The 14,304-nt window shown below is 50.3% G+C and overlaps 1 protein-coding gene across 5 annotated transcripts in view; it reads left to right on the forward strand.

Moving 5' to 3' along the window:
* Positions 1-14,304, forward strand: part of MTCL1 (microtubule crosslinking factor 1) — a 113,508-nt gene that overhangs the window by 60,608 nt on the left and 38,596 nt on the right. For 3 of the 5 annotated variants that reach the window (XM_059881044.1, XM_010818953.4, XM_005224298.5), the window contains exons 4-5: positions 7,263-7,322; positions 12,290-13,465. In XM_059881044.1, the coding sequence (XP_059737027.1) occupies positions 7,263-7,322; positions 12,290-13,465 (1,236 nt within the window). Of the gene's footprint in view, positions 1-7,262; positions 7,323-8,530; positions 8,606-12,289; positions 13,466-14,304 lie in introns of all 5 variants that reach the window. The other 2 variants (XM_059881043.1, XM_024984415.2) reach the window with 1 other exon arrangement.

A 14,304-nucleotide genomic window follows, 5' to 3' on the forward strand; every position in this document is an offset into this window, starting at 1 on the left:
GCTTGCAATGATCATGATTTTCCGTGTTTCTTTTTGCTTATTAATAACCTGCAGTTTAACCTCCTTAGTTCATTTTGTGATGTCCGACTGAGAGCACAGTATTGGGACATGTTTTAGCCAGCAATTTTCTGATTACTGGGCCTGCAGACATGTGTCTCTAAGGTTTAAAATGAATCCACCAGCCCTGTTACAGAGCACGGATGTGTCCAAGTCCCCAGATGTGCCTGTGCAGTGACCTGTCATTTTCATCATTGTGCTCTTTCTTCTCGCAGGAGAAAGTGGCGTCTGCTAGGCTGGGTGTGCTGGCAGTCCCTCTCTGTCCGGGGTGGGCCTCGGGGCCCTGGGCAGTGCAGTGCTGGGCTGGACAGTGCCCCCTGGCTTCACACTCTGTGCCTGGCTGTCTGGGTTCCCAGGCAGCTCTGACTTCCATGGCTGTACCTTTCTTCCGCCAAAGTGTCCCAATATAACTTTCCTGCTCTTCTCTTCATTTCCTTTGTGGTATTTTGTCCTCTGATAATGGTTTTCTGTCTTTTCCAAATAAGGACTTTTGCCTTCTGCAGTCTCAGATCCTTCAGAAGGCATCAGAGTGCCAAGAAATATTTCCCTGCCTTGAGGTGCCTCGTGAGCTGAGCAGCTTGCCACCATTCCTGTAATAGTCTTTGTGCTCTTTGGCTAAAGGAAGGAGAGAGCTCTTCAGATAATGACCCCAGCAATTTGAGGTCAGAAACTTAAAGAAAACAAGCCCAAATGGGGAGATTGGGGTCTGAGGGCTTAAGAGTGCAGGTCAAGGGGGTGCCCCACTTCCGAGTTTGGGGGACCTTGAAACATGACCTGACTTCAGTGTTTTCTTGTCTGTTAACCAATGATAAGAGTGTGTCATATATATATACATTGTGATTCTCCGGGCTCCCGAGAGAAATACAGTAGGTTACATGTGACAAGAAAGTTGAGCATCCTGCCTGGCACGAGTAAACATCCAATAAATGGCAGTTGTTAATCTCGTCACTGTCCTCCCAAGTAGGCGAGAAGAAAGGTGGCCTTGCCACTGTGGCCTTGCAGCATTTCCCACCAGATCCTGGGGGGTTTTTTCTTGTGGTGGACCCGGCAGCATATCTGTGGTACTGCTGACTTCAGAGTGAAGGACCAGTCTCCCTGGGAGATGTTTAGGGGTTAGAGGAGAGAATGAAAGGGAAGGAGGTGTCTCCCAGCTGGGACCTGGTGCTTCTGCCTGAAGGAGAAGGTGGTAATTCCCATCCTTCATGTCTCATAACATAGTGAGAATGGTAATACAGGTAAAAAGGTGTTAATAACGTCCTCCTAAAAGGAAGAAGGCCCAGGCACCTTCATTTTCTTGCTCTGATGGTACAGCTGTGTGCTGCAAATCAGCACTCAAAATCCAAACAACTTGCAAAATAATAAGAATTTGTATGGGCTTCTCTGATAGCTCAGCTGGTAAAGAATCCATCTGCAATGCAGGAGACCCCAATTCAATTCCTGGGTTGGGAAGATCCCCTGAAGAAGGGATAGGCTATCCACTCCAGTATTCTTGGGCTTCCCTGGTGGCTCAGCTGGTGAAGAATCCTCCTGCAGTGTGGCAGACCTGGGTTAGATCCCTGGGTTGGGAAGATCCTTTGGAGGAGGGCATGGCAGCCTCCAAGAATACTCCAGTATTCTTGCCTAGAGAATCCCCATTGACAGAGGAGCCTGTTACATGACAGTCCGTGGGGCTGCAAAGAGTCAGACACGACTGAGCGACTAAGCACACAGCAAGAATCTTTAAGAATTCTGACACTCCTCTGCCTCCATCCATACTCTCTCCCATGCTGACTCATAATCTACAGCATCCTAAATTTCATTTGCTGCCTTTTATTCGCAATATAAAATTTAAGCCCAAAGTCTGTATCTGAAATGTTGTTGCAATTGAGAGCTTGATAGTTTTTCTGAAATCACTGGAAAGAAACTGTCTTACTTAAAATGTTAAGAATTGACACGCAAGTCCAAATAATTGCCTGACTTCATGTTTATTTAATCATATCCAATACTCAGCAAGTAAAACAAATGGCTTAAAACTCAACATTCAGAAAACAAAGATCATGGCATCCGGTCCCATCACTTCATGGCAAATAGATGGGGAGACAGTGGAAACAGTGACAGACTTTATTTTCTTGGGCTCCAAAATCGTTGCAGATGGTGACTACAGCCATGAAATTAAAAGACTCTTGCTCCTTGGAAGAAAAGCTTTGACAAACCTAGACAGCATATTAAAAAGCAGAGATATTACTTTGCCAACAAAGGTCTGTCTGGTCAAAGCTATGATTTTTCCAGTAATTATGTACGGATGTGAGAGTTGGACCATAAGGAAAGCTGAGGGCTGAAAAATTGATGCTTTTGGACTGTGGTGTTGGAAAAGACTCTTGAGAGTCCCTTGGACAGCAAGGAAATCAAACCAGTCAATCGTAAAGGAAATCAATGCTGAATATTCACTGGAAAGACTGATGCTGAAGCTCCAGTACTTCAGCACCTGATGCAAAGAGCTGACTCACTGGAAAAGACCCTGATGCTGGGAAAGATTGAAGGCAGGAGGAGAAGGGGACAACAGAGGATAAGATGGTAGAATGGCATCACCAATTCACTGGACATGAGTTTGAGCAAGCTCCGGGAATTGGTGATGGACAGAGAAGACTGGTGTGATGCCATCAGTGGGGTTGCAAAGAGTTGGACACAGCTGAGCAACTGATCTGAACTGACTGAATACTCAGCAAATGTATCAGCCATAGATGGATTCAATTTGGATCCAAACTCAATTTTTTTTCCTTCTCAATAGGAATTTTAGAGTTGGTCTGATGGCAGTTGGCCAGGCTAAAAAGGAAGAGTGGACTGAATCACAGGGGAGTCACCCTTCTGGGTTCTGTTCATTCGACAGTCAGCATTCACCCCTTTCCTTATTTGTTGAAAGACTCTCCACTGGATCTGAGTCATCTGGAGGGGTGAGCTGGCCATGATGCTCATACCCCTCCTCCTGCACCCTGGGTCCCCACCAGCACACCCAGAGCATGGAGCCCTACCTGGGCAAGACTTGAGATGTGAGTGCAAAGGGACCTGTACCCTAGTCTGGGACTCATGACAGCTTAGCACATGTCTGCAGTGCTGTGGGGTGCCTGGCCAGTCCCCCTAACTCTCAGAGGGCTTCCTGGTCTCTTTCACCAACCATATGTGTACCAGTTATACCTCAAGGACCAAACTAATAAAAGCAGCATCACCTTGTGAAAAGAGACCCCAAACCTGGCTGATAACTTCTGGTGAGGCCATTGTCATCCCACACAGACACCTGTGATTCAGTGATGGCCTCTTTCCTCTGACCTCTTTAGTGGAGGAAAATATGTTGATATGTGGATCCTTTATATGTTTATCCTAAGAAATATGTTGATCCTTTATTTCCCAAAGAGATGGAGACCTCAATAATAACCATATTTACAAAACCCATGTCTTAAAACAAGGCTTACTTACCAGACATAACTGAATGTAGAAAGCCCTTTTTCAACACTGTATGCAAATTAGTTAGGTTTTTGCATGTATATTTAAGACTATACTTCAACTAGTGTTTGTATCTTCAGCATGTGTACTTTAATCAGGTGGTGAATTATTCTTTCAGTCTTCGGTAGTAACTGGAAGTTGTCTTATGCTTTTGGTATTGCTTTGTAAAAGATTTTCATTTCAGAGAGGAGTGTTCACCTTTACCATTTAGCATAGTGATTTAAGTGTTGATCATTCCATTCAAGGAGAGTCATAATTTTTAATGGTAAATAGTGAGGTTTTGGTGGCTCAGACGGTAAAGCGTCTGCCGACAATGCGAGAGACCCAGGTTCAATCCCTGGGTTGGGAACATCCCCCTGGGGAAGGAAATGGCAACCCACTCCAGTACTCTTGCCTGGAGAATCCCATGGATGGAGGAGCCTGATGGGCTACAGTCCATGGGGTCGCAAAGAGTCGGACACGACTGAGTGACTTCCGCTGTAGTGGACAGAATTTCATTTCCTGTTTTTTTAACTGCAAAGGAAACAGTATTCGCTGCCGATAAATTTGGAGACTTTGAAAAGCCATGCAAAAAATTAGAATCACTTGTAATTCTATCATCCAAAGGGGATCACTGTTCACATTTTGATAAACCTTTTTTCTAGTTGACTTTTATCACATACGTATGAAATACATATGCATACTTATAATTTATAGATATAAGTTGAAGTCACAAAATACATGCTATTTGTAGTCGGCATTTTCCTCTTAGTATATTTCCTGAATCTTTAAGTGTTCTTCAGAAACATCATTTTAATAACCTGCACAGTGTTCATTTACTATTATGAGAGGTACTGTGATGAGCGTTCTTGGTTCATTCATAAATCTTCACACAAGGATCAGTGTTTTTCTTTAGGACACATTGCCAGAGGTGGGATTCCTGGGTCACATATATGCACTGGTCAGGCTGCACTGCCCACTGGAAGTCCACTCGTGCTGATCCGTGTGGGGGGCTGGTCTGGGGACACTTGCTAACACTGGGCGTCATACTTCTTTTGGTTCATAAATCTCTTAAGGGAGAAACTATACCTTGTTGCTTTAATTACTAGTCATCATGTTTATTGGCCGTTTGTTTATTTTCTTATTAAGATGGTTTTCCTTTCCCTATTGCTTGCCAAATATTGTTCTTTTGTCTGTCTTGTGTTCAAAAAATCCTTTTTTCCCCATTTTACCATTTGCTTTTTAATACTATTAAGTGTTTTATTTTGATAATATAAAAATTTTTAATCTTACAAATCCACTCATCTTTCCTTGGATGTTTCAGCTTTCATTTCTTGTGTTTATAAAGTCCATGCCCCCAAAACAAATAGAAATTCATCTCTCTCTTTCTGAGATTTTGTGTGCATGTCTTCTACATCTAGATTTTTAATTCATCTGAAATTTTTAAAAATACATAGTGTGGATCTGTTTTGGTTTTTTTTCTTCCTAATCCATAGATGAGGCTGTGCTCCAGTAAAACTTAGTCACAAAATAGGCTGTGGGTTGATTGGTCCTGATGGCCTTAGTTTGCCTATCTCTGTTTTAGCTGAATTTTTGAATCTTTTAAGTCCGTCATCCTCGTCTCCCTTACAAATACAAAAAAAGTACTTGTGTTTGTGTATGTGTATATATATATGTGTGTGTATATTGTCACACACACAAATACTTTTTATGTGTGTATATGTTACACTGTCCCATGGGCAGAGGAGCCTGGTAAGCTACAGTCTGTGGGGCCCCAAAGAGTCAGACACGAGTGCAATGATGATGGTACAGTATATATATATATATAGAGAGAGAGAGAGAGAGAGGAATTTGGCTAAAGAGTCTTATAAAATGATTTGGGAAAAATGTGACATGTTTATAACATAGGATTTTCCCATCAAGCAACACCCAGCGTTCATCTGTGTCCATCACCAACCAAAATTTTATAGTTTCTTTGCTGCTGGTTAATTTCAGTCCTTGCGGTGTTTCTCATTGTAGTTGCCACTGTGACTAGGATCTGTGTCAGGGTTCCCACAACCCCCTGCCTCTTCCCTGGTTCACTGGAATGATCACAGGACTGGGCAGTTGTGTTCAGGGCAGGACAAGGGAGAAGACTCCCCACCCCCAACCAGGCAGGTCAGTGGAGGAGCTACTGCAGCTGGGGTTCTGGGACCAGCTTCCACCCTGCTCCCCACCCGCTCCCCACCCACACCAACTCTAACTTCTCATCTCTTCTCTCAGTTACCTTTTCACCAGGCCACCAGCCTCCAGGAGGCTCAGGGCAGCTAGAGTTTTAGTTGTTTCTTAACCCCGAGATTCATCCAATACATGGCATGATCTAATGTGACACCAAGACACCAAAATGTACACAGAACTGAGTGAATTAACTTTAGATCCGACATGATGGAGGCGGCCTGCAGAAGAGCCTCCTCCCCAGGCCAGGTAGAGTGAGAGGTGCGGCAGAGGCTCGAAGCCCAGAGGGCACTGCCACGCTTTCCCCCTACCCCATGAGCTCCCCTGGAGGAGGGGATTTGTCCCTTCTTTTAGGGGGAGCTGCAGAGGGAAGGCAGCAGCTGTGGGGGAATCCTTTCCGCCACAGGCTCCCTAAGGTCTGAATGATGCCGGTCTGAACTCTCCAGACTGCTTTCTTCTGAAATGTGCTGTGACGATGTCCATCCTCTCAGCTCCTTTGTCGTCCCCTCAGAGCTCTTCCCTCTCCTTCCAGCCGTTCTGTCTCCTCCCTTTGCCCAAGGGGGGACTGCCTTGGCTTCCTGCCCCTCCGTCTCAGACACTCCTTGGCCCTTTGATTGATACATATGCTTGTCTTTCAGACATACTTCTTGCCCACAGCAGGCCAAGGTGCTCTGTGATGGGTGTAAAACTAGCTACTTCCCATATGAATACATGATGAGCTTGCTAAGACCTCTAAGAGGGAGGTTTAATCAGGAATTGCAGTGGCTTCGTGGGGAATATTGCGACCTGGATTCTCCATAAACCAGGACCACCGTCTCTCCCTTCCGACCACTTTCTGTCTCACCGCTTACCCACAGGGGCCCAGGAAACAGCAATTATTTTTTTTAATTGAATTTATTTTTGGCACTGCTGGGTCTTCATTGCTGCCTGAGGGCTTTCTCTAGTTGAGTAAGTGGGGGCTCCTCTCTAGTTGTGGCGCACAGTCGTCTTGTTGCTGTGGCTTGTCTGGTTTCAGAGCACAGGCTCTGGAGCGCGGGCTCAGTAGTTGTGGTACACAGGCTTAGCTGCCCCACGGCCTGTGCGATCTTCTTAGACCAGGAATTGAACCCATGTCCCTTTCGTTGGCAGGTGATTCTTAACCGCTGGACCACCAGGTGAGGCCAGCAATTAGTTTTGATATTAGCCCAAACAAAACATAATTCAGAGGAGAAATCACCCTCAGAACATTACGTATGTGTTTTCCAACGCTTCCTACCCTCTTCCCGTCCCCCCTCCTCAGTCACAATGATCCTGGCGTCCCTGTTTATGAAACTGAACGATTGGGGAAAACCCCAAGTTCAATAATCAGGACTTGAAGCCTCTCAGGAGGCAAACACCTCCCAAGCTCTACTTTGTTTTGTGATTCCAGTGATAAAAGAGCCTCCTTCCACTGTGTGTGTGTCCCCTCCCGGGGGCGAGGGGACATGCTGCCTTGAGCCGGTTCCTACATGTGACCCCCCCACTTTGTAACAGAATGTCGCCTGGCTCTGTTTCAGAGTTCCTTGAAGAGAAGAGGCAGCCGGGAAGCGTACAAAGAGAAGAAAGCCTTCACCCAGGTAAGCAGCATCTCATTCTCATGTGATGTCTCCTCATTTTGAGTTTTCTTGAAAAGTGTGAGCATCACCTTGAAGGTCGCCAAAGAATCACCACCTGTGCAGTCATCTGAGCTCACCCAGAGCCTCCATGGGTGAATTGTCTTCCCAAACCAAGAGCTCTTCCCTTTTGTTTCTTTCACTGGTCGGCTGGTGGTTTCCTCAAGAAGGAGGGGAACAGACCGACTTCCTGGGCAGCATAATCGGTGCCGTTCGGGGCTCTGCTGTGTTCTCAGATGGTGACGGGCATTCTGGCCGTCCAAGTCAGTCACACAGTAAAAGAGTGAGATAGCACAGCTGCCGTCACGTCGGGTTGTCCAGAAAGCATCGTTTTGAGGGTTGGAGTTTTTTTTTTAATGCACAAGCTGAATAGTATCTTAAATTGCCCTAATCGAAAGCAAGGTGTTCTCTGCAAGGTGGTCAGAGTGGGGCCCTCTGCGCACAATGCATTGTGTCCTTCAGAACTTCTTTTCTGAACACACTGCATTTCTTTCTTTGTTTTCTAAATTGCTACTACTATTAGATTTTGGAAAGAACAAGGCCTCTTTGGGGTGTCTGCTCCCTGGAGACCCCAGAGCACAGAGTGATGAGAGAGACACCACGGAGAGTCCAGGAAACTACGAGGCCCAGTGCCCACCCCTCTGTGAATCCCCCCTCCCCATTCCCTTGGGTCTCTGCTCTCCCTGAAGCCCCCATCCCCACAGCAGCTTTCATGGAGGGCCAGGGAGAAGGAAATGGCAACCCACTCCAGTGTTCTTGCCTGGAGAATCCCAGGGACGGGTGATCCTGGTGGTCTGCGGTCTATGGGGTCACACAGAGTCGGACACGACTGAAGTGACTTAGCAGCAGCAGCAGCAGGCCTGGTGAGCCGGAGAAACGGCAAGGCTTAGCTGTTTTCTTCCGTGTCTCTGCTGCCCAAATCTCACTTTGGAACTGCTAATAATGGGGACGTTAAAGCCTGTTGTCCCCAGATGCTGGGCGCTTCGGCCCCTGGCCTTCAAGACTGTTTCAACTTCTGGCTTCTGACCGGGGAAGAGTTGTTCTTTAAAAGCGTCATCTTTGCATATCGTGGGGTGACTAGTGCAGTGCACTCACCGGGGGTCAGTGAGGCTGGGAGCAGGAGGGGGAGACCTGAGAGTGGGGTCATTGAGCGGGGAGTTTCTGTCTGGCAGAACGGAGGAGCCGAGCACCTTGGGAACTGCAGGTCTACAGCCAAAGCTCAGAGGAAACTGCCGCCCCGGTGCAAGGTAGGAGCTCGAGCAGTGGTCGGCGGCGCTGGGGTGCTGGCCAGAGGCAGACTTGCAAGCCAGACAATATACACCCGCAGCGTTATATTTCTGTTGCTTGTCAAGGCCTTTCCGCTGGTGGCGGCGGTGGTGGTCCTGTGTGCGTCCTCCCCCACCCCGGGCCGTGCTGGGCTTCTCTGCCAGACCACAGAGAGTCACGTGGGCCGGCTACTGGATCTGCTTCATGCTCCTTCCTGGAGCTGTCGGACCGTCTCCTGAAACCAGAGCTCGAGGTCGGCCTTGCCCCTCCCGGGGAGTCTTGGCAGAGTTCTAGAAAGTCTTCAGTTACCAGATAAGATGGGTGTCCAGCCTGTGCTGCTACAGCTGAGGCTGTGATTCCCCCATCGTATCAGAAGAAGTTGGCCTCCTGCCCCAGAACAGGCCGAGCCTGGCTCCCCCCAGCCTCCCCTTACCTTCATGCCGGCTTCGGCTGCCCCCACTGAGCAATTAAGTTGACCACACACTACCTCGGTTTCAAAGACGGCCTTTTTTTTTTTTTTTTAATCAAAACTTGCATTAGTCCTGGTGGCAGGGCTGGCTGTGCATGGGTGTTGCGTAGAAACAAAGCATGCTTTCATCATATGTTAGAATTCCTGGTGTGGGGGTAGTTTCTTTCCTTAAGGAGCTGGAGCCTTTTTGGATATTTGGTCAATCCTCAGGTAATCTATGAATCGGACGCTTACTAGGGTATGTCGTAGAATCCTGCTTTTTTACCCGGCCTGGGTTTAAGTTCGAGGAGACAGGGGAGGAAGATGGTTCTGATTTAGAATCAGATTTGTGGGGAATGGCGGGCGGGGGGGGAACAGTGTAAGGTTTCCAGAAGTCAAGGCGATTTGAGGGATTGCTGGGGTTTTGTACCATGTAGGGGGGTGCAGATAAGTGCTTCTATCTGAGCACAGAGCCCTGAGGAACACCAGACTCCATATGCATCCTCCAACAGTTCAGCTCAACTTCTGGGGGGAACAACCCTCAGGAGAGACAGCCTGAGATGCCCTGACCCTGGTTTGAGATAGAAGCGTCCTGAACTGTGCAGGGGGCTCTGCCGCTCGGCCGCCACCATCTCAAGGGCTCACCAGTCGTGAGATTCCAGGGAGGGTGGGTCAGGACACTGGTCCCGCCTGGGACTCTGCCCAGGCTTGAGTCCCGGGCTGAAGGTGGAATTCCCCTGGGACAGGTGACATTCCCCTCCACTGTCTCCACGGCTGTCCCCAGCACTGAAGTGAACTTCTGTGCTTAAGTTGGAGACAGGATGGTGTAGGTGATTCTAGACTCAGGACAAGCACTAGCTACCAGGTTCACGATGGGGCTAAACATCTTTCTCTCCTGGGCTTGTCACCCCTGAAGTGATTCATTTACAAAGTACTGACTCTGTCTCCACTGACACCTGTTTTAGTTTATTCAAACCCCTTCTTGTGACAACAAAGACCTCTCTATATTTGGACACATAGATTTCTTATAAATCTATATCAAAAAATTTAAAAAGATGCTTTTGATCTGCTTTCGAAAGTTCTAAGAACCTGGGTTGTTTAACATGCCAATTTCTGGTACACAATATGTCTTCAGTATTTCCTGAAGGAATGAATAACAAATAAGTAGGCTTTTCCCCTTAGTGTTAAGTTAGGATTAAATACTGTATGTGTTTTATGGCCCATGTATTCTGTGTAGGCCCTGTACATCGTTACCCCAGCAGTGATGGTAACCTATCTTGCTCCATTGTGTGGCCAGTCAGCTTTACTTCCAGTTGTCGCAGACCCCTCGTTACGTCCACCTTTGTTGTTGTTCAGTCGCTAAATTGTGTCTGACTCTCTGCGACCCCATGGATTGCAGCACACCAGGCTTCCCTGTCCCTTACCATCTCCTGGAATTTGCTCAAACTTACGTCCATTGAGTCGGTGATGCCATCCAACCATTTCATCCTCTGTGGCCCCTTTTCCTCCTGTCTTCAATCTTTCCCAGCATCAGAGTCTTTTCCAATGAGTCAGCCCTTCGCATCAGGTGGCCAAAATATTGGAGCTTCAGCTTCAACATCAGTCCTTCCAATGAATATTCAAATTTGATTTCCTTTAGGATTGATTGGTTTGATCTCCCTGCAGTCCAAGAGACTCTTAAGAGTCTTCTCCAGCACCACACTTCAAAAGCATCAATTCTTTGGTGTTCAGCCTAACCAAAACCAAACCAGACCCTTAATGTGAGAAGTTCTAGATCATGAAGACTGTGCCCTCCTCCCAGTGACATTTATATATCACTCCTGATATGCAAAGAGGAAGAAAAAAAGTTACTTGCTCCTTTCCCCCAAATTCATTGAGTTTCAGACAAAGCAGAAAGTTGGCTTCAGGTCTAGTGGTGAGAGGAGGCAAGGTAGGGGCTCCCAGGGAGGTCTTTCTGCCTAGTGGTGAGTGTGCAGCAGGAACCGGTGGAGAATGAACCATGTTCTCTTGCTGACCCGTCTGCACAAGTGACCAGCTGGAGGAGCTCCCCCCACCCCCAGGGTTGATTTGCTGGTTTGATGACTCTTCCTCCCTGGTGATGGGATGTGACCACCAAATAAGGAGGGAGACTTTGTCTAAGTCTGGGTTCCCAGGAATCTTTTGGAACTTGATGACCAATCACAGAGAAATGAGTCATGACACTGGTCACTGTTGCCAGCCACCCAAGTGTCATTTATGAAGCTGTAGCATGAGCCTAGATCCAGAATTGATGCAGTTCCAAGGTGTGGAGACCGCATGGGGAAGGCAAGGGTCACTCTCTAGTTGGTCCTGAAAGGGCCTTCTGGACCTTGGTCGAGCAGTGTGGGGTTTTAGCAGACAGCCTGCTCCCGTGACCCTCCAGAGTCCTCTGGGTACCTGAGGAGCCCTACTTTTTAGATTTTAAACCGCTTAACACCTTGCCTTGGGTTTCTGGGATTAATTTCCTGCTGTCATAGCCACTAAAACGTGCTGAAGTCGAGTTTGCATGGAGAGAGGGTGTGAGTCATCCGGGCCTTAAGTTTACAGTATCCATCTCATACTAACCGCCAGAGCCGGGTGCTTACTCTGCAGCTTAGCATCCAGAGGCCCTCATGCCCATCATCTTGAGTCATCCTCACGTCATCCATGGGATGAGCTGGGGGAGGAGGATGGTGGGGGGGTTGCCTTGTCTTAGGTTCTCAGATTTGTGGAAAGCCAGGCTGATTTGGGGTCACCTGGCCTCCCCATCCCGTTAGGACCTATGAGGTGCTGGCGGCCCCACTGTGGAGGGAGGAGGTAAGTGGCAACAGGTAGAAGTTGGCACAGAGGCCTGTCCACCTGTCCCAGGCTAAGCCTGGGGTCTGGGGTGTCTCACAGGTCAGGATGGACCCAGAGAAGTGGGGTGGGCCGCCACACTGTGGCGGTGCTGGGCTTCATTGCTCACTCCTCTCCATTCATCTCCTGGGTGATGGTTTTCATGTGCACCTTTGCCCAAACAGGCCTTGGTGCCCCCATGAAGGACCAGGCCTGCCCCGTCTGTCATGGCCCCTCTCAGTGGACCCCATGCACTGACGGGAAGAGTGGTGTTTCATGTGTGGTGTGTGTGTGTGTGTGAGGGGTGAGGTGCGAGGAAAATCGTCAAAAACAGGAAGGTGTGATATTTTCAAATAACCCTGGTCTGGGCTCTCTCTCTGGGCAGGATGACAGCGCGGATCTGAGGTGCCAGCTCCAGTTTGCCAAAGAGGAGGGCTCGCTGATGCTCAGGAAGATGGCCAAGCTGGGGCGCGAGAAGGACCGGCTGGAGCAGGAGCTGCAGAGGTACAGGGCCCTCTACGGGGACGCTGACAGCCCCCTGCCCACGGGCGAGGCCGGCGGGCCACCCAGCACCCGGGAGGCGGAGCTGAAGCTGCGGCTGAGGCTGGTGGAGGAGGAGGCCAGCATCTTGGGCCGGAAGATCGTGGAGCTGGAGGTGGAGAATCGGGGCCTCAGGGCTGAGATGGAAGACCTGCGCGGCCGGGAATCCCTGCCCGGTGGGCCGACCTCGCCCTTCGGGGGTGACTCCCTGGAGTCCTCGGCTGAGCTGCGCCGGCACCTGCAGTTCGTGGAGGAGGAGGCGGAGCTGCTGCGGCGGTCCATCTCCGAGATCGAGGACCACAACCGGCAGCTGACCCACGAGCTGAGCAAGTTCAAGTTCGAGCCGCGGCCCGAGCCGGGCTGGCTGGCAGGGGGCGGGGCGCCCCTGCAGGACGAGCTCCAGGCGGTGCGGCTGCCGATAAGCGAGCTGAGCGGGGAGGTGCTGACGCTGCAGCCGGGCCCGCACGCCCCGAGCCCGCGGGACAGTGATGCTGACAGCGACACGGGCCGAAGGAGCGACGACGGTGAGGACGGACGCGTGCAGCCTCGCCGGGAGGGCCCCATTGGCGGCGAGAGTGACTCGGAGGAGACCTTCGAGAAGACGTCTGGCTTCGGAAGCGGGAGGCCGTCGGAGGCCGGCGAGTGCCCGGCGGAGCTGCTGCGCGCGCGGGAGGACTCGGAGCGCCTGGCGAGCATCAGGCACGAGGCGGAGCGGCTGGAGCGCACGGTGGAGCGCATCATCACGGACACCGAGGCCGCTCTCCCGGGCGGAGAGGCCTCGCCCGGGGCCTGCGGCCAGGGCATCAGGGAGGAGCCCCAGCTGCTGGGGACCCTCAACGCCAGGATGAAGGCATTCAGGAAAGAGCTCCAGGCCTTCCTGGAGCAGGTGGAGCGACTGGGGGAGGGCCTGTCCCCGCTGCCCCAGCTCACCGAGTCATCCAGCTTCCTGTCCTCTGTGACCTCCGTATCCCGGGACTCCCCGGTGGGGAACCTGGGCAAGGAGCTGGGCCCGGACCTGCAGGTAAGGGGGCTCCTGGCTCTGCCTCCCTGCTCCGTCCTGCTCCTCCTCCTTCTCGCTGGCCTTGCCGCGCTCCAACTCACCTTGCTCACAGCTGCTTGGTTATGATCGCAAACCTGCATTGTACTAAAGCCTCAAGTTTCAACCAAAGCCTTTCTGTTGGTTGGGTTTCTCTCTCTCTTTTTTTTTTTTTGGTTTGGTTTGGTTTAGCTCTCTTTTGTTTCCTTGTTTCTTTCCCCCTTTCCCTTTTATTTTTAACCACGCCACTGCTCTTGGCTAAGAGGTCCTCCCTCTTGACACGAGGCTAACCCACTGGCAGCACCAAGGATGGACGCATTCTGTCCCTTCTCCTTTTTTTTGGCGTCCTCAATGACCAGCCATCTCGATGAAGAAGCAAAGAGGAGTTTGAAGCGCAGTGCAAGCGCTCTTCGAAGTCAGGATAATTAGCAGACTCCCGGGAGCGGGTGCATCCGTGCCTGGGTTCACCGCCCCAGGGACAGTCCAGCCCACCGGCTCCCTCTGTGACACAACTGGGGCAGGCAAGGAGCGTGGTGGAGAGAAGGATGGCTTTGACAGCATCCCGGAGCCGAGGGCGGCGAGTGGTGTGGCCCAGACGGCTCTCCGTGCACCGCCCTGGACTGTGGCGTTTGGTGCCCGATGCCTGACTGCGGGCGAGTCTCGCTCCCGCGTCCCCATCGCATGCGCCTCGTGACCAGCGTGTTGCATTCTCCCGTTTCTCTGTTTGCCTTTCAGATCTTTCAGCCTGCCGTTTTGCTGCTCCTCCTCCTGGCTCTGTTCTCTCCTCTCTCTGACGCCGCTGTGTTTACGTTGGTTTCTCTGGT

The sequence above is a fragment of the Bos taurus genome, chromosome 24 (assembly GCF_002263795.3).
Source record: "Bos taurus isolate L1 Dominette 01449 registration number 42190680 breed Hereford chromosome 24, ARS-UCD2.0, whole genome shotgun sequence".
Lineage (NCBI taxonomy): Eukaryota > Metazoa > Chordata > Mammalia > Artiodactyla > Bovidae > Bos > Bos taurus.